This window comes from Amphiura filiformis, chromosome 17 (assembly GCF_039555335.1).
Source record: "Amphiura filiformis chromosome 17, Afil_fr2py, whole genome shotgun sequence".
Classification (NCBI taxonomy): domain Eukaryota; kingdom Metazoa; phylum Echinodermata; class Ophiuroidea; order Amphilepidida; family Amphiuridae; genus Amphiura; species Amphiura filiformis.
In genome coordinates this window covers 24326200-24351581 of record NC_092644.1, presented here as the reverse complement: position 1 = coordinate 24351581, position 25382 = coordinate 24326200, and the positions used below count along the sequence as shown (strand labels likewise).

The 25382-nt window shown below is 36.3% G+C and overlaps 1 protein-coding gene across 1 annotated transcript; it reads right to left on the bottom strand.

Moving 5' to 3' along the window:
• Positions 1-7982: 7982 nt before the first annotated feature.
• On the bottom strand, positions 7983-23286 carry LOC140138228 (uncharacterized). The gene is made up of 12 exons (XM_072160143.1): positions 23273-23286; positions 22645-22784; positions 22010-22060; positions 20603-20695; positions 19606-19659; positions 18841-18894; positions 14502-14555; positions 13848-13907; positions 13113-13196; positions 11897-11965; positions 8540-9897; positions 7983-7997 (listed from the first exon to the last, which is right to left on the bottom strand). The coding sequence occupies exons 1-12, from the start codon at positions 23284-23286 to the stop codon at positions 7983-7985; spliced, it is 2046 nt and encodes a 681-aa protein (XP_072016244.1).
• Positions 23287-25382: the final 2096 nt, after the last annotated feature.

Sequence of the window (25382 nt, the reverse complement as noted above, 5' to 3'; positions counted from 1 at the left end):
GTTGCACAAAAAATGTGAGTATAATTTTAAAAACTTCTCAGTCTTCTCTTTACTCTCATGTATACAGTCAGTGTCATGTACAGTATATATTTTTTTAGGTGACACCATCCATGGTAGGTACAATCACAATGTATTATCATTCATGATTATAGAAGGAGATTCCACAGAAAAATCCTAATCCACTCAATAGGGTTAAGCCGATTATCCTAGTCAACGCGAGTCATCACTTGAATGGATTTATTAAATCAGTGCAGTCCCTCAAACACGGCCTTTGATGTTTATGATCGTTATAATGCGATAATATCGATCATCTATTTTAAAATTGAATCTAAACCGACCCCCAGGTGACCCGTACCGGAAATGGATGGTATTAATGCCCTTTTGCATCGGTCACATGATCTTCGATTGCGTCATTCATTGCATTGTGTTTCCGAGTTCAAGTTGATTTATTATTAGGGAAAACCTGATCGCATTCCTTCATTTCCTTCCAAAGTTTCGGTGAATTTATGTATTTTTTCTGATCGTGATTAGCATGTTAGACTTTGTTAGTAATACTGGCGGGTGTCTGCGGGACTTTTAAACCAGTGGAAATGATTTCGAAAGGTTTCCAAGACTGGCAAAGTTGTTTTTACGATCCGCCAAGCTTGGCCATAAGAAATATTGGCGTTATAAAATTACCGGAAGTAAATTGTTTTCCTTTGTTTATGGTCACAGCCACAATGCTTTGTGGGTAAAAATGACGTCATTCTGCTTAGAAGTTGCGATAACGGTGGTTCATATAACCGGCCAAGCTCAATAGATAAGAAGCTTAGCAAATCGATAGTGCACCATTCATACCTGATTGCTCAGTATCGACTCAGACATAACGATCATAGTACAAAGGGAACTGGGTTTGTGAATTCTCCTTCTATTAAGGGGGTACTACACCCATCAATAAATTTGTGTCTATTTTTGCATTTTTCTCAAAAACTAATAACACAGTGGTAACAAAAGTTACAAAGTTGTATATTATAGGGGCAAGGAATCCAATAACTACACTGGAATTTCAGAGACCCAAGACAAGCGGTTTGTTATTTACAATCAGAAATAAGGTAACGCTGGGATGTACCTCGTTTCCTAATATATATACTGAACCGCTTGTCTTGAGTCACTGAAATTTCAGTGTAGTAATTGGATTCCTTGCCCCAATAATGTACATAACTTTTGTTACCAGCGTGTAATTATTTTTTGAGAAAAATGCAAAAATAGTCACAAATTTACCACATGGGTGTAGTACCCCCTTAATACCTACCATGGTGACACCTTCATTCAACTTGAAATAGGGCCTACTCATCATCTAAAAAGGGGTGATTTTTTCCTTTAGACCACCCTCGCTATATAGGAACTAAATTATTACTTTTACATCAAGGTTTATTTTTGCATCAAGCTTAAACAGTTGCCAGGTTTAATGAAGGAGGGCAGGGCTTCGATAAATGAGGGAAATTATGGGGTAAAAAACAAGGTTAAAACAACTTTTTGAAAACAAGTGAAAACTACTTCTACTTTCCATTTTCTGACTTTAATAATATCAACATTTTTGTATTATTTTTTACATTGTAAAGAAGTTTGGCTGAAAATCTGCTGTCAGGGGTTGATTTAGAAAATGAAAGTTATGTACATGTACCACCACTGCAGTTTTTCTTCAAATATGGGCTAAATATCACAAATTCTTGCATGCACAGACATGCATCAGCATACCCCGTTTGCTGTAACGATGTTTTAATATTATTTTGTTTCTAAATGACAAGCTCAATAAGACACTAATACAAACTTGTTATAAAATTGTCAAATTTATTTGTACATACGGTACACATATGCAAATTAACTTTCATATATATACATCTAGTAATGGTGCTATTCCAGATCCATTTTCTGTACTTTCTAAGTACTTCGTAACTTACCCTCCAAATACGACATTTGGAATACCACACATTCTCCCCTCAATTTTGCTTAGGAGTTCCCATCAGGAAATGTCAAAATAACATCACATTTTCCTGTCCATTGGAATGTAAAATGTTTGGAATTAGTTCCATAGTTCTTTGTTGTAATTTTTTGTGTGGGTTTTATTTTTGGGAGGTGTATGGAAAATGTATAGAATAGCCCAAAACATTGCAACCACAGGCCACAGAAATAGACCTAGGCCTAGCAGAATTAAACTTTCGAGAATGTCTGTATGCAGGAGGCTGATCACTCTCACTCGCCTCAAAAGACAAGGCCTGATACAGGACAAGCCACAACTTGTACTTGTACCGTATCCATGCCGATAAGCGCCCAGGGTGCTTAACAAATTAAAAAATCAACACAATATTATCAGTAGGCCTATGTACAAGCTTCACTAGTGAACATCATAATATATCATAACTACAACTTACAAGCACTTGAAAGTTATGGAGTTTTTTACCACACCTGTATTTTTCACATGTACAGTATGTACACACTCTCTCTACATTTATTTGGGTTGTCAATTGTCATAGACCAAAGAGTGCAGGCTACATTCTGCATTTCAGCAAGAACCTCAAAGGATGTCTTTCACTTCAGCACAAAAGGTTTGCACTGATGTAGTGCTCTACCTTAGCCCAATATGTCTCATTTTCATGTACATACATACAAGCACATTTTATAACGTTTGCAAGGCACATCGAAGAATTATCTGCAGGCAGTGTTCGAAATAAGTACGGTATATTGACTCCGCTTCTACAAATATCACTGGGGGCAACCATACTGAGCTCTGTACTTGAACTCTGGACAACAACTATTTGACCTCAGTTCATAGTAGGCCTATGCTGTGATGTCCACTTGTTCAGCATGTTTAGTTCTGAACATTTTTAATTGGTCATTTCACTTAACGCAATGGTGCCAGTGCTTGAGATTGGCATGATCAGAATGGGGAATTTTATTTAGTACGTCCATGGTTGTACCAAGTTACCAATTTGTGGCTATATACTTATTTTCCAGAGCAAAAATCATCAAACAAATTTGATTTTTGTGCACTCAAAAATATAACCCATTTTGGTGACAACCAAATTGTTTTGAGGACCAGCAGAATTAATGTTTAGTTGTCCAAGGGACAACCTCCATATTTCGGACTCTGTCTGCAGGAAATACACAATATTACACTAGTACTGACCACTGTATCTTAGACTGTTACAGTATATGCATAATAAATATATATTAATTTTAATACCACTTTGTATATATGTACAATATAATTATAATTCAATTTGGGTATAGTAAATAAATAAAATACAAAATATTTTAAAAACAATGTACATATATATGTTGTGAAATTTGAAAAAAGTCAACCAGCCAGTATTAACTTCAATTTCGCATTTTCACAGTTCATTTATAAATTCAATTCAATCTAGTATTATAATATCTAACAAAACAATATCAATAAAGAATAGTTTGAGAATTGAAATCAATGATGAAATAATTCAGCCAGCCAGAATTAAATTAATTCAGCATATATTTTTTCTAATTCTCAAATCTTAAACAAATATAACAAGTTTTTTTTGTTTTTTTTGTTTTTGTTTTTTTTTCAATTATTAATGATATACGATGGCAAGTTGTCACTGTAATGAATATTCACTGTTCATCAAAATATTGTTCATCACATATTTATTGACAACATTTTGCCCTATGTAAATTCAAATTATGTACATTGTAAACATGTATCAGGAGTTCTCAATTTTACATGTATACATATCGTATGGTCGTCGGCCACAGATGGGCCACAATCATATTAAAGATTTGCATTTGAGGACCAATACACCTTGGTCTGTTATGTTTTCTGTACACTTCAACACTGTTCCAAGGGCCAACCACAATTGTTTGGCGGATCACAATATTGAGAACCCCGGCCCTGCTGCACTAATTATTTTATTTCTTTTAAAATTTCAATCAAAACATTCAGATTCGAATGGAATACCGTTATATAGGCTATATGCAGCATCAGAATATATTGTTTATTTGGAAAGATATTAAACTTTCCATTATCAGCTCCGTATACGTTATTACCGGTAGGCCTACCGTATCCCGTATGTAATAACATTTTTTAAATTATATTTTTCAAACTGACCAAGTAACAACAATGAATGGAGTAAAGAAAATTTGGATGAAAAAAAATTCATACAACATCTGGTTTGCTTGACCAGTTTTCTGCTATCTGAGCTACCCAGCCCTTTGATGGAAAATATTATCAAACTAGAGTTGTGAATGGTTTACCAGACAGTTCCTTCTATAATCTGTGGGTTTACATACAATAATCACTAATCTTCCAATTTTTTCAGACATTTTACAGGTCTTTGTAGTCCTCAAGGGTTCTATTTTGTCTCATATTGCATTTAAATCAAAATTGATACTCGCCCACTTTGCTATGATCTGGTGATTTGGAGCAATTTTGATTCTTGCAGACTAAGACCCCAGTCAGACACGTGCATGTTTTTACCACATATTGAGTATCTTTGTTTTTAAGATAGCTGGACCATGGTACATGTGGCCGCAAGGGACCATGATCAGACTATTGTCTTGCCATCTTCCCCCAATGTCTAACGATTGTTAGCGCCCAATTTATTATGGTCGGACTATACACGTATGTAGTTAGTACAAACACCATGTGACATACACAATGTGTCATCGGATCGTGCATTTCGGTGTGAAATCAGGCTCGTATAACCATTATCCAACTATATACGTCTAGCCCTCTTCTTTTGTTCCATTATCTATTGTATTTCTTTTGTTCAAAGTCTGGTCAACTGTCGATTATATCAAGTAATGTGGACAGGTCAAGATAATCTGGTCAGGTCAAGATAATCTTGGTCAGGTCAATAAATTTTGAACAAGAGAAGTACATGTTCATATTTAGAAACACTGGCCACATTATTTGACTTTTGGACATTTCAACAAACTTAAAATGCATATATTTTACACGATCAGCATAAATTATTATGCAAGTTTATGCATATTAGATTTAAATGAAGATGGTAAACAATACTTGTGTGTATTGAATGACACCAAGAACACCTTCAATGAATAATGCAAATTAGTTTGTATTATGTCTCTTAAAGCCTGTATAATTAGGACGAGGATGTCAATCTACCTTTGTCCCCCCTCTCCCAACTAAGGCAGATTCCGACAAAGTAGGTAACAAAACAAGAGCCATGAGGTCTTACAAATTAAGTTCAACCAAGGATATTTTGCACCTATAATGCAGTACATTACAGGCCACAAGAATAGATGTAGAAAAACTACAACAATCTACGGCCTAACCCCAACCAAAAAAGGTCGAGGAAGGTACCCAGGAATATGCGTTGATTTGGTACAGGACATTTGTTCTATAAGTATATTAAAGATAAATATAAATTCTATGGTGTTAAATGAGTTACCGTCATGTCTAGGTAAAACACACCCACTTTGGTAATTTGACCTTTGAACTATTTACATATTCATTATTAATATTACGAATATGGTTAAAGAATTAATAAGGCTATCGAGTGGGACAGGACCACAAGTGAATTGAATAGAATCTCCCGTTAAAATCAATGCTGTATTGATTTGATTAAATCACTTGCAATTGACACTAGATAAGACAAATAGACTCGAACGCAGGACACACTTGAAGAATGTTTACTGTCTCGGTGTGTTTTTATTTTTGGAAAACCCTAAAGTTACACAAGATAATCATATCAGCTTTTCCAGTTTGTCTTTTGGAAAATGAATAAACCATAACAACAAATTCGTTTATTTTGGCTCACCGTATATGTAAGATAAACGGTTCAAAACAGACCATTACCATAGATAATCGGTGTCTTGTTGAGGTATGGTTCGCATGTTAGTCGCTCAGAAGGCTCGACCCTTCGGGGTCTCGCCTTCCGAGCGACTAACATGCTCACCATACCTCAACAAGACACCGATTATCTATGGTAATGGTCTGTTTCTCACCCTTTATCTACTACATAGTACACTAGCTGCCGTGTGACCATACCTTGTTTAGTCAACCCATTTAAAGTAGTCGCCTTTAGTTGGACCATGGTAGATAAAACGATGGTGGGATCAGATGACGCAATTAAGCCTGTAGTACAATCACTACAAGGATAGGCAATAAGCAATGTTACATTTTCATGTGATAAGGCCAAGTAAAAAAAAATACATGTTTAGTGTCCACTCCGGCTTCCTTTTTGGAAAATTCTTAAATTTTCTTTTTATTATTTAAAATTTCAGCCACAAAACTGTTGCATTAATTAGTTGAACACATTCGATAGCCTTACAAATCAGAGCACTCAGAAAAGTTTTGTGTTCAGCAGCAGGGTAGGCATGAGATTAAAAGGTCTCATTTTTGCCAGGTATTATTTTGTGCACTTAAATGTATGGGTTTTCGCACCCATTTTTGAAGAAAAAAATACAAACACCTCCTTTTTCAAAACCCTGACACAGTGACACTAAATATGTATTTTTTTTAATCACCCTAACTAAATATTTATATAATTTATTGAATAAAAAACCTATAAAAATACAAAAGTCCAATAAGTGCACCATTTCTAATAATCTATAGAATACATGTAAAACATACAAAAATACAAAAAAGGTGATCTCCATGGTTCAGGCAGAGGCATTCCATACAGTTAGGGATTCAATCATGTTTCACCGTTGTTCATCACCGATTAACAACGATGCGTCCGCGTCGTCTGCGTGGTTTACTTCGCGAGTGCAGCTTTAGCTGCACGAGCGAAGTAAACCACGCAGACGCGCCGGACGCGAGTTGTTAATCGGTGATGAACAACGGTGAAACATGATTGAATCCTTTCATTCCGGCTTTCAACAACGAAAACAAGCTAAAGATCGTATAATTCACATGATTATTTCTCCGATTATTTCATGAGGAATGTCAATTAATCATTGACAGTCAGCCTTACAAAAAGATATGTGATTTCTGTTGATATCAGCAATAAAACTGAATAAAACGGCAATCTTTACCCGATACTTCCAAAATACTGAATTCAACTTGTAAGCGTGATACGCACACAGATTCCAGACATGACGAATTTTACACGCTCAGTCACGCGTAACGCGGATGTGCGCTGGCGTTCGCGTATACGCTTACTGCAAAAGTGTGGGTTCATCACGGATTAACAACGGTTGGCTCCTGTACAAAAGTATAGGAAGAGTTGTTGAACAGAAAATCATTTTGTACATAATGTTTATAAAAAGAAGTATGAACATTTTGAAATGTATAAAAAATATAAAAACAAGTAAGTATAATATGGTGTCAGTATTGATTATAAATATAATGGGACTATGAAATCTCTAAAGATACCAACCATAATAGTATTTTTTCAAAAACTAGTATAAAAATGAGTATAAAATGCAGTATAAAACATGTAATTAATTAACTATATTAAAAATTTGGTTGCTGTAATACAGTGTAAGAGACCTACAGGCTCCATAAGAAACATACACATATGGCCTGAATTATTTTTCATTATGCTGTTTACACTTTCAAGTCTTTCATGCATTTCAACAAAAGTTTCAGATGTACAGCTACATGTGTAGGCCTATCCCATTTTCATTACAAAAGTATAAAAATAATTTACAGGTGACTGACTTTCATGTATTTACGATTTTTTCTTTTACTGCTCCTAAGTTTCCTATTAAAAAATTTCAATGCATAAAAAATCCTCATCCGCACAAATAAATCCAACATGTCATTCATTGTTTTTTTACATATTGATTGCCATGCTAAATTGCTTGCTGTTTTCTTACTTATCTGATCTATAATTTTGGCTTTAAGACCTCTTGCATGGTAACATAATTGAAATTGATGTGCAAAAATATCTTCACAATTTGAAATAAATTCAATCATTGGTACGGTTGGTATCTTAAGGTATCCAAAATTACGGTCTTTTACATCACATGATTTGAAGTACGAAAACATTAAACGGGGATCATCAAGATCTGGTTGTCTATTAATCATAAAATTGGAACATGATTTACATTTGTGATTTTGCAAAATTTTGAAGCACAGCCATCCACATACATACACGAGAACATTTTCTTCGGGCAGTGATCTTGGTGTCGTTATTGATGAAGTTGGTGTACATGTGGATGTAGAACTTGTAGGAGTTGTTGTATTGGATGTATGTGTTTTGCGTTTTGTAAGTGTTAGAAATTCTGTTAATATCCTGTCATGATCGGGTTCACAGTTTTGTCCATGCGGTTTTAGAATTGTATCGATGATTGATGCCTTTAAACAGTGGCGGAATTGATTACATTGTGGATTATCATTACACCCTCCCTTTTGCCGTAATACCGAAAATAAATTTTCCAAAGGATCCTGATTAAGTCGTCTCGTTAACATATATTTGAAATTAAAATTATTCTTTAAATCCTCCCATAATTGAATAGTAGAAAACATTGATAAAACCCACCCCTTAACACATTGAATTTTATTTGAATCGATCTGCCATGATTTCAACCAGTCTATTTGTTCTTTCCAAAAGTTAACATGATTTGATTTTGATGAACACGCATTTTTCCATTTTTTATCTAATGGTGCTCTTTTTGATTGACTATTGAATGAATTAAATAATTGATCCATTCTTTCGCAGAATTCTGCTGTATGAATTGCCTCTGCAGGAAGATCTCCTAAAGCTACATGACTGCTTATACCAGAGGCTACTGAATGAGAAAGAACTTGGGCAGCACGCTTCACGCTCATTCTAGAGAAGGCAGGCAAGTATATATGTTTATCCGTGAGCTTAAATGCTGCCTTGTAACCCATGTGCCCACGTTCTTTCTCCTTCAAGTAAAAACTCTCAATATGGGACCATTTTGCAATTTTGTCCCCAAATTGTATGTCATGATTATGTAAATTATTTCTAATATTTTTTAGCAAATGTGGGGGATCATATAAAAAATAAATCTTTTCTTTGTACATAGTATATAAAGGGTTTTCTTCTTTGACGTGCTCAAACATGCTCATAGTAATAAAAGGCTTTTCATCAGTTATCTTGAATTCCTCAAACATGACTCGATTATTGGTACCTTGATCACATATGCATGATTTTACTATTAATCCTATTTCAAATAATCTTTTTATACACTCTAGTTTGATTAGTTCTGCTAATTTTGCTCCGGAAGTACAGTCTCTACATAAAAAATAACAAAGTGGTTGCTTCCAGTTAGTATACAAACCTCTCACCATAAATACTAAACCATGATTCGCTATCGTCTTCGTCTTGCCCAACATACCAAAATCTTCAACACCTTCTACTCCATCTTCAGCTCTATCATACGACAACCCCTCCTTCAAACTTACCTCATCTAATAACAAACAACAAACTCTCTCCTCCTGCTTCATCTTCTCAACCTTCTCCCTTAACACATCAAAAATATCTTCGTTAAATCCTGCTTTAAATTGTACATCTTTTAACCAATTAGAAATGGTGCGCTTATTGGGAAGTATAAAAGACTTACGTAAAAATCTGTAACACTTGGGGGATTGATAGTACAAAGTAATTGAGAAAATTTTGTCTAAATATGTATATCTTCGGCCATTTTTCTTTTTTTTGTTTTGCGTTATTTGTAATTTGAAAAACGTAAAGGAAGACCCTTTCAAATATTTACTGACATGATTAACAATTTCATTTGGTGTTGGATCTTTTAAATTGACTGTAAGTTTCTTGATCTGTTTAATTAATTCATTTACTTTTCCCTTTAATTTAGCTTCCCTTAATTTACTCCTCCTGATTCGTTGTGCTAATTTTTTTTTCAGTTTTCTGTTTTCCTTTTTCAGAGTGTTGAGTTTCTCTTCTATTTTTGGATCAGGTGCTTTTATACATTTAACAATAATTGGTCTGTAACCTGTGGGGTGAAAAGAAAAATGAAAAAAGCAATAGATCAGGCTCAAAACTTCAATGTGTATTGTTAATGCACAGTGTAGTGCACATCCCCAGACACCTCTGCGTCAAGCAAGCGTGATGCATAGCACCTTATAACTAACATAAATTTTTAATTGCATCGCACCCTATCAGAATACTGTTATGATCCTGTTAGATCATGTTTAATAATAATTATGCATGATTATATGGCCTATATAAGATTTGTCTTACATCATTAATTTAATTTTTATGACACTAAATTTAATTGACTTGGCATGCTGGTTTACGCCACTCATACCAGCTATTCCTAGCCTGAAAGTAGGATGGAGTGCCAATCTCTGATGATGGTTTAATTAAATCTAGGGAAGAGGGAAGTGTTTAACCCACCAGAGTCTGGTGTGAAGTCCAGACCTCAGAGATTCCTGCTTCGTGGACACCACGTCTGAGGATGTCCTTTAGAGCTCGCCGCACTTACGCTGGTGTGTACGCAGATGGGATCATTTCGGCTGATGGAGTTCACACCACAAAATAATGGGTTCGCAACAATACCCTGGCTCAGTGTCTAAGCCAGAAATCAGAAACTACCGGTCCAATCTATACCAAAAGTTGACCCTCAAATATGAAACAATTTGTCTATATCCATGGAAGGCAGTGTTGTAGGTCTCGAGACCAGGTCTCGGTCTCGAGACCATCTCGAGACCTTTTTTGTAGTGTCTCGGTCTCGGATGTCAAGGTCTCGGTCTCGGAACTCAAAAGTCTCGGTCTCGGACCTCAAAAGTCTCGGTCTCGAACGTTTTTTTGTTCGAGACCTGTCGAGACCTGAAGAAAAAGAAATGATTTTCTGTTGTTGTTCATCATTTATTCCTTACCCTAAATTTCAATGAATGTTGAAGAAATTGTTAAGAATAAAGATACAGAAATCATATTATAAAGTTATAAAAAGTTATAAATGAATCATAAGTGAGCTTGTTCGGATGTGAGCTTCCAATTTCAGTTCATGATTAAACATAGGTGGGCAGGTGGTGGAAGCGAGGATCCCACTTAACTTTTGCAAGGGAACATTCTCCACAAAAGCAAAATAGATGAACAAATAGTTGCCCTGTGCAGTGTGCATCTTCTTTTCAGCACGTAAAACAAGTGTGTTTTGGGCCCAAATATGGTAAAATTGCTCAATTTTGAGTGCTTCGCGCACTGGTGTTTCTGGCCCTTCACACACTAGCCTAACTTTGCCTCCACTATCGCCAACATTTTTGAAATTTTCCCAAAATTTGGAGAAAAAATTGTAAAAATTAAGACAAAAAGTGTTAACTGCAGGTCCAAATTTCTTGAACAGTTGGTACAATGATGGGTTCCCTTTCAAATTATCAGCGGCACACCCCTACCCAAACCAAACTTGAGTATCCCAGGGGATTAAACCAAGGTCTCGGTCTCGGTCTTGGTCTCGGAACTTAGAGGTCTCGGAAGGGGTGGTCTTGGTCTCGGAAGGTTTAGTCTCGGTCTCGATCTCGGACGGGCAGGTCTCGGTCTCGGACATAGAGGTCTTGACTACAACACTGATGGAAGGGTCACTGGGTTAAAATATATCCTGATTTGACATGTCACTTTGAATTTGTCCCAAGTTTATATACCCTTAAAATCATCTGTTTTAGAGCTATCACATCTGTAAAATCCATTAAATATACACGGGCAGACATATGGCTGGCAAGACCTTGCTGGGGAGGCTCTATACTCATTTTATTGGAGCAGGTCACAAAAATATAGAACACATCTTCATCTTTGCTGTGGTGTTGTCCTTTTTAAAGACAATTTCAATGCATCCTAAGGCCCAGGGAAATCACTGAGGTGTCACTGAAGGTCTGGAGCTGGAATAGATTGAAGCAGTGAGTTTCTGCAAATACTTGCCTTCATCACTGGCAAGGTGAGAAGCATGAGCAGATTATCAAGTCTCAAGATTTTTCTTTTTCTATTGTAATGTAACTTACCAGGTAAACGACCTTCATATCCATGGACATCTGCTACAGATGGTGTGGAATAGAGTATTGGCACATCATCTGAAGATTAACATAGAACATATAGATTATTTGCCTAAAGTACTTTAATTTTATTCATTTGTTTGCAGGAAAGTGGCATTACAGTTGTTAAAAAGCAGATAGGTGCAGATGGGCCACAAAGTTGGGCCACAAAGTCGTATGTATGAAGATCCCTGGGGACACTAATTCATTGACAACAGAGTAGCATCCCTAACAATTTTTTTACCAATGGTGTGATGAAAGTTGACCTGTGTTATTGGCCATTTCAAGGATTTGGGGCAAAGGTAGGTAACAGTAACCAATATTTATTCCTTTCTCTCTTGTTCTAGTTGCAATAGCAGGGCCTCAATTTCGACGAGAATCACAGAATCGATTCTCGTAAAACTTGGCTGCGAGAATCAACTACCCTTATTGTATCATAGAGTGACTGATGGTTTTTGATTCTCGCAAACCAAGTTGAAATCTAGGCCCTGGATAGTAAGGACACACGATCATCAACTTATGCTGGTTTCATACTTTCCTGCCACTTGCCGCTTTGAAGATGATTTTACTTCACTGCGCAGCCGCACCAAAAACGCTAGCGGTTAGCCAGCGGCAAGCCGATATATCGATCACTCCACCGCTTTGCCGCTTGGAGTTGAATTCAAATCAACTCGGACATATCAGAACAAAATACGATTTTGGAGTGGTGTGCCGCATGTGGCATGATGAAGCATCACGCGGCAAGCGGCAGAAAGTATGACACCATCATTATAATAGGAAGTCAGGGTGCCGAATTTTTAATCAAATACGGCGTGCAACAATGCATAATGTTGCTTCTTTACCGTGTTTACCGGCAATGATAAAATATTTCTTTTCATTCACCATTTCACAGAAATGATTGATTCTAAATAAAATGATATGAGATCTTGTGACCTCGACATCAAATTCATCACGTATGGATGATCTTCCCTCTTCACCATTATCAGTCCTATCTTTCATGAGTCTTCGTCATATGAACATTTTGCTTTCATTATCACTTCTACCAAGAAATGAAATAGTTATTTTTATAGAAACGTTTTCCAAATACATTCTCAGGTGCAAACTTCATAGTTCTAGTTCTCCCACATGTCTCTATGTGTAGTGCCCTCAATAGGCTTGTGTCTTCCTTGCATTATCAAAATCTTACCATCACATTTCCCCAATTTCAGAGCATCTCCATAGGATGGTGGTGGGTGTGGTGGGTACTGCAAAATATGTGTGTTAGGTGTATCTGAAAAAGAATTGACACAAGTGTTATTAATGATTCAAAAACCAAATTCTTGCAAATTCATATTAATTTTTAGCAAATGATTATTGCTTCTGTGCTGTTTTTGTGCACTTATTGTACAAAACTAGCGAGTAAATGTGAGTGATCAAATCCGGAAGAATCAATGAACAAGTGACATCTGTGGTGATTAATACCATATCAAATTGCTATTTTATTGTTCCTCTTACACCCCCATGCACAAACTAAAATAATAAAATAAGTTTACACAGAATTAAGCCAGAGAACCAGGAATCGATCACCATCTTGATACGCACATCCACAAAGGTTCAATTAAGAGCTAGATGGGTTTTTTTTTCAAGTTTGTTTTTTAATTAACCCTAACTCTATAAAATCTTAGATCTTACTGCGCATGTTCCTAGTCAAAACATCTTGATGTAGGATGCGACCACTTGTTTTAAAATAAAGAAAATAATAGATAATTAAATCACCTCATCCCTTGTTTTCAACCATGAAACAGGAAATTAAGAATCAATTATGAAGGGCCTTATACCAAGGATTTTTTTCATCATATAAAAATTGTTTTAACAATGAAGTTATGTTTTTGTGTTACAGGTATCCCTTTCTTGCAACTTCGCAAACATCTACAATACTTACCTATTGGGGAACTATTTGTTGCTGGTTGAGGTTTGCAGTAACACTTGTGGTCTATTGTATCTGTTTATTTAATGAGAGTAAGTACAAGTTATTATGTATTAACAGAAAGTGAGAGCTTTTTAACCAGGATTCAGTTTTGGGAAAAAATCTGTTCTAGTTCAATGGGAGGCTATATTGGTGGTGTGCGCCCTTAGTAGGCTACAGTTACGCATTAAATACGCAACCCATGGGCCTGAAACAAGGCATGTAGATGTAGCCTGCCTATTTTAACCCTTGTACAACAGTGTTTAACTACTGACTATAATCCCTAATGCTCTGTGAAGGGTTGTTGGGTGGGTGGTGTCCTTAGTGTTGCTGAAGAGTCGGTCACTTTTATTACAAACCACACAATAGGAGTTATCTGTGTTCTATAAGCTGCATATCCTATCAGCAACTGCTATTCCTTGTTTATGACTTTCAAAAGAAGTGCCTGTATGTGCAACCATGACTGTTCAAAATAGCCCGCCAAAGTCATGCAGGTTACTCTCGAGGTCATGCATTGACCTGGTCTAAATGAGGAATACTATGGGAATCAGCGCCTTTTGTTAGAAGTCACACATGAGTAAAGTGGATAACCTCTTTCAAGTATGTCACTCATACAGAGAAAATACTGACCTGAAACTGTTTCAGTTGAGTGTTCCTCTTCATCTTCAAATTCTTCTTCCTCTTCTGTTTTATAACATTAATTAAATGTGAAATAAGAAATTTTGTCACTTTGAAGCTAAAAATTGCACATAATGGTGTATATTTTTGTTTATAACAAGTTTTTGAAAAATTGAGAAAACCTTCCCTAGTCTTTGATGTGCTCTAAATGATAATGCAAAAAGTTTACCTTGCTTGCAAATGTTTTGTTTAGGGTGATAGAAAAAGAGGCTCCATCGCATACTGTTGACTCTGGTGTATCTCAAAAGGCTGCCTTGTGTGATTATTATTGTTGTATTCCATAATTGTTTGATATTTCGGCATGCTTCTCTTTTATGAATGGACATGAGATTCTAATATTGTGATCATCATACATGTATACTTGTCGTCATACATGTAATTTGATGACAATAATAGAAAATCATGCAAGGCAGCCCTTTAGATACAACAGATGTGATTCTTGTTTTCATAAAATTTTTTCTAATTCCTACTAAATGTGTTCTAATCCAGGTCGTGTTGATGAGTGGTCATGCAGAAACGAAATTTACAGATAGGAACAATGTAAAAACCCTGTGAACTGACAACCTGGGCCAACAAATCTTGCAATACAAACAGTATGTATCTTTATAATCATTCAAAACATCAACCATTGTTTAATGTCACCTGCATTGGGGGGGGTAAAAGTCCAAAAACTGCATGTTCAAACTGCCCCGACCAGGCATTCTTTTAAGAAACAGTAAAAATAATTATCAATGAATCTGTAAAAAATTAACATTTCATGTAGGCCTATGCCTAAATTTTAAAAGTTATAAGTGGGTGTGACAAAAACAGCTTTTGGGTTGAGGGCTGCCTAAAATAATTACAGGCCTATTTACAATTGAGTAATCAACCCAATCTTAGGGCCATTTGGGCTTGGGCTTAATCTATAATTAACCCCAACAGTACCAGGTACTACAAAATACTACTTGATATATGTGCTGTTCGTGCAATTTACCTGGCACTAAGAATTTTACTTTTTTTCTTCTCTTTCCCCTCTCTTCTCTTTTTCTCTCTTCAATTCGATTATCGTGTTGGTTTATTGGATGCTGGCTGGAATCTGTGAATCAAAATAAGGGTAATCTTCAGATAATGCATAACATTTGATATTGTTTTCATATGAATATTTAGTAATTTATTGTCTGAAACTTTAAGGAAACTTCAAGCGTTTTAACTACTTGTTGTGGAGGGCCAAGTATTTTTTGGGAGGCCGAGAAGGAGCGAACAATGTCTTTAGCCACATTAACAAGCGGTGGGGAGCATTTTTTGGCAGACCATCTTGAAATTTGCCTATTTACCCCATTTGGGACAATATTTTATTAAATTATCTATATATTATGTGCATCGTGTGTGTGTGTGTCTGTCTGTCCGCCTATTTTCGCGGAGACTAGGGGTCTAATGTTACTCAAACTTAGAGGGGTGGTGCAGCTTGGTATGAGGAAGAACACGTTTATAATTTTTCAAATTGTCCATATGAAGCTCAAACTTGGTGGGTGGGCGGACCTTGAACTAACAAAAGTTTCCACGGTGACCTTTTTGTCAGACCTACAGTGAAGAGGTCATCTGTAGGTCAAAAAGTTAAAATTTCAAATTTCCCCTATGTTGCTCAAACTTGGTGGGTGTGTCATGGGTGGACCTTGACTAACTGTGACCTTTTCTTCAGACCTATGGTTAAGAGATCAGGTCAAAAAAGATAACAATTTCAAATTGCCCCCATGGAGCTCAAATGTGGTGGGTGGGTGGACCTTGGACTAACAAACAAAAGTTTCCACAGCGACCTTTTTGTCAGACCTCCGGTTGAGAGGTCATGGATCAAAAAACATACAAATTGCTCATGGCGCTCAAACTTGGTGGGTGGGTGTAACTTTGGCCAAGGAAGCTCAGATTTGTGTTTGTTAGGTCATCCATGGTCAAAAGTCAGGTCAAATTTCAAATTTTGAGCGAAAGTCGGGTCAAATTGCAAAAAGCTGCAATTGAGCTCAACTGTGAGGACAGTGATCCCAGCCAAAGGACACACCCTGATTTAGAGATCTGCAAAAGCCAATAAACATGACAGCCAAGAGCGGAGAATCTGGAAATACTGGTACCGCCTAGTCTTAATACTAATTATGGCGTGTCCGTCCGTACCTCTGTCCGCGCGCTATCGCGTTCGCGCGGTGCGTTATCGCGTACGCGCGGTGCGAAATCGCGTGCTCGCGGTGTGCTACCGCGGAGTATCAACGGGGGTGTGCGCAGAGTACCGCATCGCGCATCGGACAGTGTGACAGGTGCATCTCTTCGGACCAATATAGGTCTATTTTCAAGACATGATTAACATAAAAATCATCAGTTATGGTAAGGCCTATATAACCCGTTTGCGTTCACATTTCTCCCGATTGAATTGACGGCCCACATCCAGATACTACTAGAATCTCGGGGTATTTTTGGGTCCTCCAATGTGGTAGCAGGACACAGGGCTTGAAAGAGGCGAACGATGGGTTTTCAGATTATGGGTACCGAAGTGAAGCGCCACAGCTGCAAAACAGAGTTGATTAAGTTGTGAGAGACGTATATCGTAGTAGTTTGAAAGGTCAGGACAAGTATTATGGGTAACGGTGTTAGGTAATTAGAGATAGGCCTATCACATTCACAAGAACCACCCAAACCGAGAACCGCGAAATCTAGTTAATAATAATTGCAAAGGCATCAACACCTTGTTTGGGTGTGATGTGTGATAAGTCATCTTTCAAAGTAATAATATTGACCTTTAACTTTGTTTGCATTTGCTCCTTCCTGTACTCCATCATCAATTTTGCAATGAGCATCTTGATCTTCATCTTCATTTATGTAGGTGGCTGGCTGGCTTTCAAGATCTGTAAATAATACATTCATACTACAGTCAAAATCCATCGGTTTATATACTAAATTACTAGTTTTTTATAGTTTGGATGAGCACCTTGTGCATTACCCCTGTCCTTCAGTTTGCTAATTTGTTACATTTTGCTGGTTTAATACTGTCATGTGACTTGTAGCTGAGTGGCGTGACTCATGGCATTGCAAACAATCATAATATACAAACTGATACGCCATTACCAGAGCGTAAAGTCAGAAGTTGTTAGTTTTGAGACATCCTGGCTGATGAGTGGATGTTCTTTGTTTGACTGCTCCTGTACAAGCCATCATCAGGTTGTCCTTCATTGTGCCCCATTCAGTGGCGGCGCCAGGAATTTTTTTCAGGGGGGCATTGAAGGGGCAAATTTAATTTCGGGGGGGCAAAATCAACAAATTTTGTTTAAAATTACAGGTAAAAGTTTTTGGTAATTGTGGGTTTTGACTGAATTCATATATATAAATAAATTGTGTGAAGCAAAACTGCCTAATCAAAAAAGGGGGATTGAGGATTTTTCAATCCGTCTACTTTTGAAATTTGCCGGTCCAAAAGACAGAATTTTAGCTAACAGAATCGGCGTTTTTCTATTGAACATACGGTATAATAAAGAATCTTTCCCGTTAGAGATTAAACCGGAATATTCCTGCTCACCGTGATTTTCTACTGCGCTAAAATACCTGGTAAATACCTGATGCCGCTGATGTCATTTGCATATTTGCCGGTTGTCATCCCCACACATCGTGATTAAACCGAGTTTTTGTACAGTACTGCACTGCACTGTGGCGAACCGGAATACGGAGGCTGTGGTTTTCTATTGACAAAAGTTGGCTCTCCTCTCCGGAAAAAATCCTTGTTTTAGAAGGATAAATGCCGGCGAAACAGCGGAGAAAATTTAGCTGGCATTCGCGGCCAAATACCGGAGGACTGCATTTTCTACTGGTAATCTTTAACCCCCCAAACCGGATAAAAGCCGGCTTTTTACTCCAATAGAAAAACGCTGATTGTTAGGGAGTGATTGTTCTTGAATACTGAGTAATAATATTGACCTTCAACTTCATTTGCTCCTTCCTGTTCTCCTTCATCCTTTTGGCAATAAGCATCATGATCTTGATTTATGTAGGTGGCTGACTGGATTTCAAGATCTGTTGAAATAAATCATCCATACTAGAGTCAAAATGAATTAATGCCTACCAAAGTATGTAATCAGTCTCCTTCTATTTTAGACATTTGTACCAAAATTATTGTGATACTCGCCTGTATGAGTAGGAAAACATAATATGAATCACATATCAAAGAGGGTAAACTTACACATTTATTGGATATGATTTTTATTTTTTGTAATATTTTGAATTTTTTATCAGTTTTAAGAATCAAAAAGATCAGAAGAATTACTGATAACTAACATACCTTCTATTCCATGATCATGGTCATGATGGTGGTTTATTGGATGCTGGCTGGAATCTGTGAATCAAAATAAGGCTAATCTTAGATCTATATGCATAACATTTGATATTGTTTTCATATGAATTATATATTTAGCAATTTTGTTTATTGTTTGGCCTGAACTTGTTCAGAAAGTGATAATGCAGTCATTATTTCTACTAGCAGCAAGGCTATCAACTGATGAATGAATGCATTGAAGTTGAAAAAGATTTGGGGGCATCAAGTCTAAAACTGAAAAGGGACAGGCAAGGGCCATGATGGGCTCCCTGAAATTTGAGTCCTGTTGCCTGTTCAAAAGAGGGATCTCTAGCTAACATCTTGTTTGGGTGTGTTTGGTTTTGATCACATGTCCCCTTTTCAAAGTAATATTGACCTTTAACTTCATTTGCTCCTTCCTGTACTCCTTCCATTTTGCAATAACCATCATGATCTTGATTTGTGTAGGTGGCTGGCTGGATTTCAAGATCTGTAAATAAAACATCCATACTAGAGTCAAAATGAATTAATGCCTACCAAAGTATGTAATCAGTCTCCTTCTATTTTAGACATTTGTACCAAAATTATTGTGATACTCGCCTGTATGAGTAGGAAAACATAATATGAATCACATATCAAAGAGGGTAAACTTACACATTTATTAGATATGATTTTTATTTTTTGTAATATTTTGAATTTTTTATCAGTTTTAAGAATCAAAAAGATCAGGAGAATTACTGATAACTAACATACCTTCTATTCCATGATCATGGTCATGATGGTGGTTTATTGGATGCTGGCTGGAATCTGTGAATCAAAATAAGGCTAATCTTAGATCTATATGCATAACATTTGATATTGTTTTCATATGAATTATATATTTAGCAATTGTGTTTATTGTCTGACCTGAACTTGTTCAGAAAGTGATAATGCAGTCATTATTTCTATAGTGATGTTATGGATATGTACTTAAAGATTTTTCACCAGTTTCTTTTGCCCATTTGCCCATCAGGCATCAGATTTTAATTTTTGGCTGCACCCATTTTCATGGCCACTCCAATTTTAGAGAAAGAAGGGTGCCAAGGCTATCAACTGATGAATGCCTTGAAGTTGAAAAAGATTTTTAAAGGTATTTTTGCTCATTTTTAGACTTGAATCACTAAGATTGAAAAAATGAGGTGAATATGCAGCGTAACTCAGTGAATGATTAGGTTTGCAAAAGTGAAATTTGCAGTTGCATCACCACCGTTCAAGTTTTTATCACGAAAAGTTTTGCAACTCGGTAATTTATTATAGATATTGACCTTTAACTTCATTTGCTCCTTCCTGTACTCCTTCCATTTTGCAATAAGCATCATGATCTTGATTTGTGTAGGTGGCTGGCTGGATTTCAAGATCTGTAAATAAAACATCCATACGGTACTAGAGTCAAAATGAATTAATGGCGTAGAATGTCCCCTAGCTACCTTTAATCGGCATCAAACGAACAAAGCATTACATAATCTATTGCCACTCTATGTCTGTTAAAAGCTCTTTGGGTCTTACAATAGTACTTGTTTTTATATGCTTGTAGCGGTAATTTATTTGCCCAAATTCCTCAATTTTAGAAATTTGTCGATAGATGGTGCCTGGATGCAAGAAAGATTCTTGAAAGTTTTAGGTGTTTCTGAAACATGAATATTTCATTTAGTTATATTCCCAAAATGTTACGCAACTTAAATGATAAGCCTAAACGTTATTACTTTCTTACCGTCACATTTCCTCAATTTCAGCAATTTCAGAGCCTCTTCATAGGATGGTGGTGGATGCGGTGGGTACTGCAAGTTATGTGTGTTAGATGTATCTGAAAAAGAATCAAAACATAAATTTCCATCCAAATGATTCAAAAAGCAAAATTCTTGCAACTATTAATATGTATACTGATTATTGCTTCTTTGCAGTTTTTGTGCACTTATTGTACCAAATTAGTGGGATGCCTGTGCAAGAACCTGCTAGCTGAGTAAATGGGAGCAATCACTCAAACTTGAAGAACTTGGCTCGAAAAGTTGAATTTGGAAGCTTATTCCCTGGAAATGTTGATATACGGAGGGAAATTGTTTGTTTTTTTAATTAGATTTTAGATTAAATAAAAATTCCTTTAAAAGGAATAGGGTGAGCAAATGAATTGTCAAGATAAAGGTGTAGTTCCATATTGATAAAGTCCAAGTAAAATAAAAAACATGTTTCACGTCCAGGTTTTTGAAAAAAAGGAGGAGGAGGGGCCTTTTTATTTTGTGTCGCAGAATCGATATATAAATACCCATATTTAGAGCTATTTTAGCGTGCACAATAATGCCTGCAAAAAGGAGGAGGCCTCTTTTTATTTGTTGCTCTGAAGGGTAGGCCCCCTCTAATGATCTCAAAACCTTCCAAATTGTTTCTTGTATCTCAGCTTCCTAGACATAATGTTTAAAAAGTTATAACTGAATTTCAAAATATAAAAATATGAATTAAAGAAACCTCCAAAAAGGAAGCGGGAGGGGACTTGAAACGTTTCTTTTTATTTGGCCTAATGCAGTATGACTTTGATTTTCACTTGTCATCATTAGCAGAGGAGTGAAATTTTGATTGAAAGAATTTAACTAAGGGACGCACATTTGATACTGAGGGGGGTAGGAAGTTGGGGTCAGGGAAAGAAGTTTTTGTCGCCGCCAAAGGCAGCAAATTTTTTTTTAGATTAAAAAAGGTTAGAATTACTGATTACCAACATACCTTCTATTCCATGATCATGGTGGTTAATTGGATGCTGGCTGGAATCAATATCTGTGGATCAAAAAAGGCTAAACTTAGATCTATAGGCCTATAATGCATAACATTGGATAAAACTACAACTAATAACACCAGTGCAGAATCATGCAATGTCCAAATATGGCGTGCAGTACCAGCCAAAAATATTCAAACGCTTAACACGTGGCACAACCGGTCATTGTAATGTGTATTGTACTTTGTCACATATAATGAGGCAGTCATACTTTTTCAATAACCCTCAATTACGTCTTAAAGCCAACTTCATACAAGCCACAAAAGAAAAAAAAAACACACACATTCAGTATCAATCATGGGAAAGAATTAAATGAAATTAAATAAAGTAACCCTACAGTACTTATTGCTACCATACCTTCCTGTCCATGATCATTGTTGTTGGTTGGATGCTTACTGGAATCAATATCTGTTGATAAAAAGAGAATCAACTTAAATCTTTTTGCACAACATTGGTTTGGTAAGAATATTTAGTATAACTAGCTAGATGAGTAAATGGGAGCGTTCACTCAAACAGGAGGAATTATTGAACAGGTAGACCCATTGAAGAGGTAGATTTTATGTATTTAAACCTGACCTCAACCTTTTCTTTTTAGCTTTCTTCCTTTCTTTTTAGTTTCTTATACATATGGGCCAATTTTGTTTCATTCTATTTAAAAAAACAATTTCGCTGCTTAGCTTTCGATTTTCCGTTTCCATGTTTTTTTATTTATTTTACCCCGTTCCCGTAATCTGTTCTTTCCATTAGGTATAAAATCAGTGTTAGCGCAAGACATTTAGATTGAGTAATTCATGATTGAGAAGTGAGTGACCATTAGGGTATATTGTTGTTAAATGTGTCCAGGTTGTAACAAAAATCATTTGTGCATCTACGTGTCAACAATTTATTGGGCTTCTTGTTAAAATGTGGTCTTGTCAACAGTTCCAACCGTATTGAAACCAAACTTGAAGCAACCCTTCTGAATTTTATATTGTTATAAATGTTATACTTACTGCATGTTGGTATGGCATTTGGTTTTATGTAAGCCTTATTACTAGTCCATTGGTATTCACGGAAGTGGTCACCACATACCCGTCGCCAAGTAATATTGGTGAGGAATGGCCTCTTTATGGCCTTGAGCCACTTCAGTTGTCTGTAATTTAGAAAACAAACTAATATTTCAAATTCTTAGTCAGTGGGAGTGGTCTATTACGTAGACACATAATCTGATTGGACAATCGCATGATTTTGGGTGTCGTCTATCAGACGGTAGACGACCCCACGTCATCATGCGTATTAATAACACGTAACACGATCATAGAGGTACGAGTATGTATCGCGTTGTATGCGTAGACGCAGTGCGGAATACTCGCACGCGCTAGCAGTACGCGCAACAAAAGATTTGTAGGCCTCTCTTTTGGTAGCTTCACTCACCTTTACCGAATTAGAGAGACACCTGTAATAATTGGCATATTATTACTCTGCCCTTCAGTTAATCAACGTTAAGGTATACAAATTTCAGATATGCCCGGAGATACCTGTATAATTAGCATATCATTAAATCACTCTGCCCTTCAGAGAATCCGCTCAGATAACCCTGGAGAAACCCATATAATTGGCAATAGCATATCATTAAATCACTTCATATTTTCCATTGTAGCACACGTTTTTGAAGTTTTGAGCATTTTTCATGTTTTGAGTAACAACATTTCATGTGACTATTATCATGGGATGCAATCATGTTTCACATTTGTTCATCACCGTTTGAAAACGATTCGTCTGGCGTGTTCACATGGTTTACTTCGTGAGGGCAGCTTTAGCTACCTTCGTGAAGTAAACCACGCATACACTGTATGTTAAACGGCGTTTCCAAGATGATACAGTGTTAAGTGGTATAAAAACATACAGTCAAAAGAAAGAAGTCTTGTAGAATAGTCAGAGCTAGTTTGACAAGCTAACTGATAGGTGGGAAATAATCAGATCTAGAGTGAATAATTAAATAAATGTATTGGCCATTTGTTTTTATCATAAAAAAGCTTTGTAGAATACGCATAAATTAACTGAGTAATGTAAAGAGATTTGGTAGTGCAGACACTGGAAAGCATACGTTATGTGTGGTGAAATTGTTCTACATGCACTCATAGAAATTGTTCGTTGGCATTACTCAGTAAGTTGATGTAAGTTGTTGCGTCAACTTTTCGAGTAATGCCAACGCGTACAATTTTGAGTAACGCTGACTCGATATCATTATGTTGGTCGCACTCATTTGCACTTACTTTATTGAGTTGTTACAACTCAGAAAATGAAACTAGGTTAGCATAATTTCTAGAGGTGTGATACAAAAGTTTGCACTGATTACAAAAATAAATATTTGAATACTGCTAATTATGCAGAAAATGATCAAATTATGTGAATTAACAAAGTACCAAATTGGAAAAGTACCAGTAACTTAATATGAACGAGTTACATCAACTTACATGTTGAGTTACAATAACTCAACTAATTGGTTCTTTGAACCTTGTTTATTTTCTAAGTTCCCTGAACTTGAATTCAGAAGTTGGCATTACTTAAAAAGTTGACACAACGACTTACATCAACTTTTTAAGTAATGCCAACAAAGTTGATTAGTTGACGTAACTTTTTGAGCTTTTTCAGCATTTTTTAAGTTCGGATAACTAAAATGAATTTTGTTTTGGCAACTTTTACACTATTTTTGAGTTGTCCAAACTTACTCCTTTTGAATTGCGCCAACAAGGTGAACAAATCATTTCTATGAGTGTGTACCATGTTATGTAAAAATTTGATCAATATGCAAAATAAAGAAAGGACTCACAGTGAGGAGTCTCGGTCTAGATCAAGTTTGGTTAATTTTTGTATACCTTTATCCTTACAATTTCCTTTATCTCCGTTCTGAAATTAACAGGGCTTTGTTGATGCACAAGATCATGACAAACAGATGTAGCAGTTTAAGCTGGGGTTAACCAAACTTCTTTGCAGCACCTTCACCGACAAAATTACATCGAGATTGAGATAACCGAGACGTCTGATTTGTGGATTCGAATATATATGTACACATGTACAGGCAAAGAGAGACTTTCAAGGTTTTTAGATAGTGTGAGAAATGAGCCTTGAAAATCTGTTAGAAATAGATTGTTTTCGATTGCAGAGAACTGAAGTGGCTCCATGCCATTTAAAGGCCACTTGCTTGTGAAAGTGCTGAATATATTATTCAATATTAGAGAGCTTGTGATTACCAAATGTACATTTCAAATGCCTGTAAGTTTCAAATCAAATGCCTGTGCATCTATTAAAAATTACTCTCATGTGACAGGATTTTGAATAGATGCGTGAGGCGTTTGAAACGTAGGTTTGGTAATCGCAAGCTCTCTATTGTGAAATTCACACCTATAGTAGGAATTCCAATTGAATGAACGCAGCTTTCAATAGTGACGTTTTTTGTGTACACTGCGCGATGTACGCCAGCATGTGCGACTGTGCGTGAGTAACGCGAAATTGAATCCAACCATGCCAACGCACTTGTGATTGGTTAGCATTGTATCCAAGGATGTGCGTTCGCATTGTAGTTTGAAAATTATATGTGATATACAATCGTGGTTTGATAGAGTACAGCTGTTGAAAGCTGTGTTCATTCAGTTGGAATTCCTACTACATGTATAATACAGTTTCACTGTTATTCTGGTCCATATTTTTGTGACACTTTTTTTAAGATTCAAAATTGAAAATATTTATG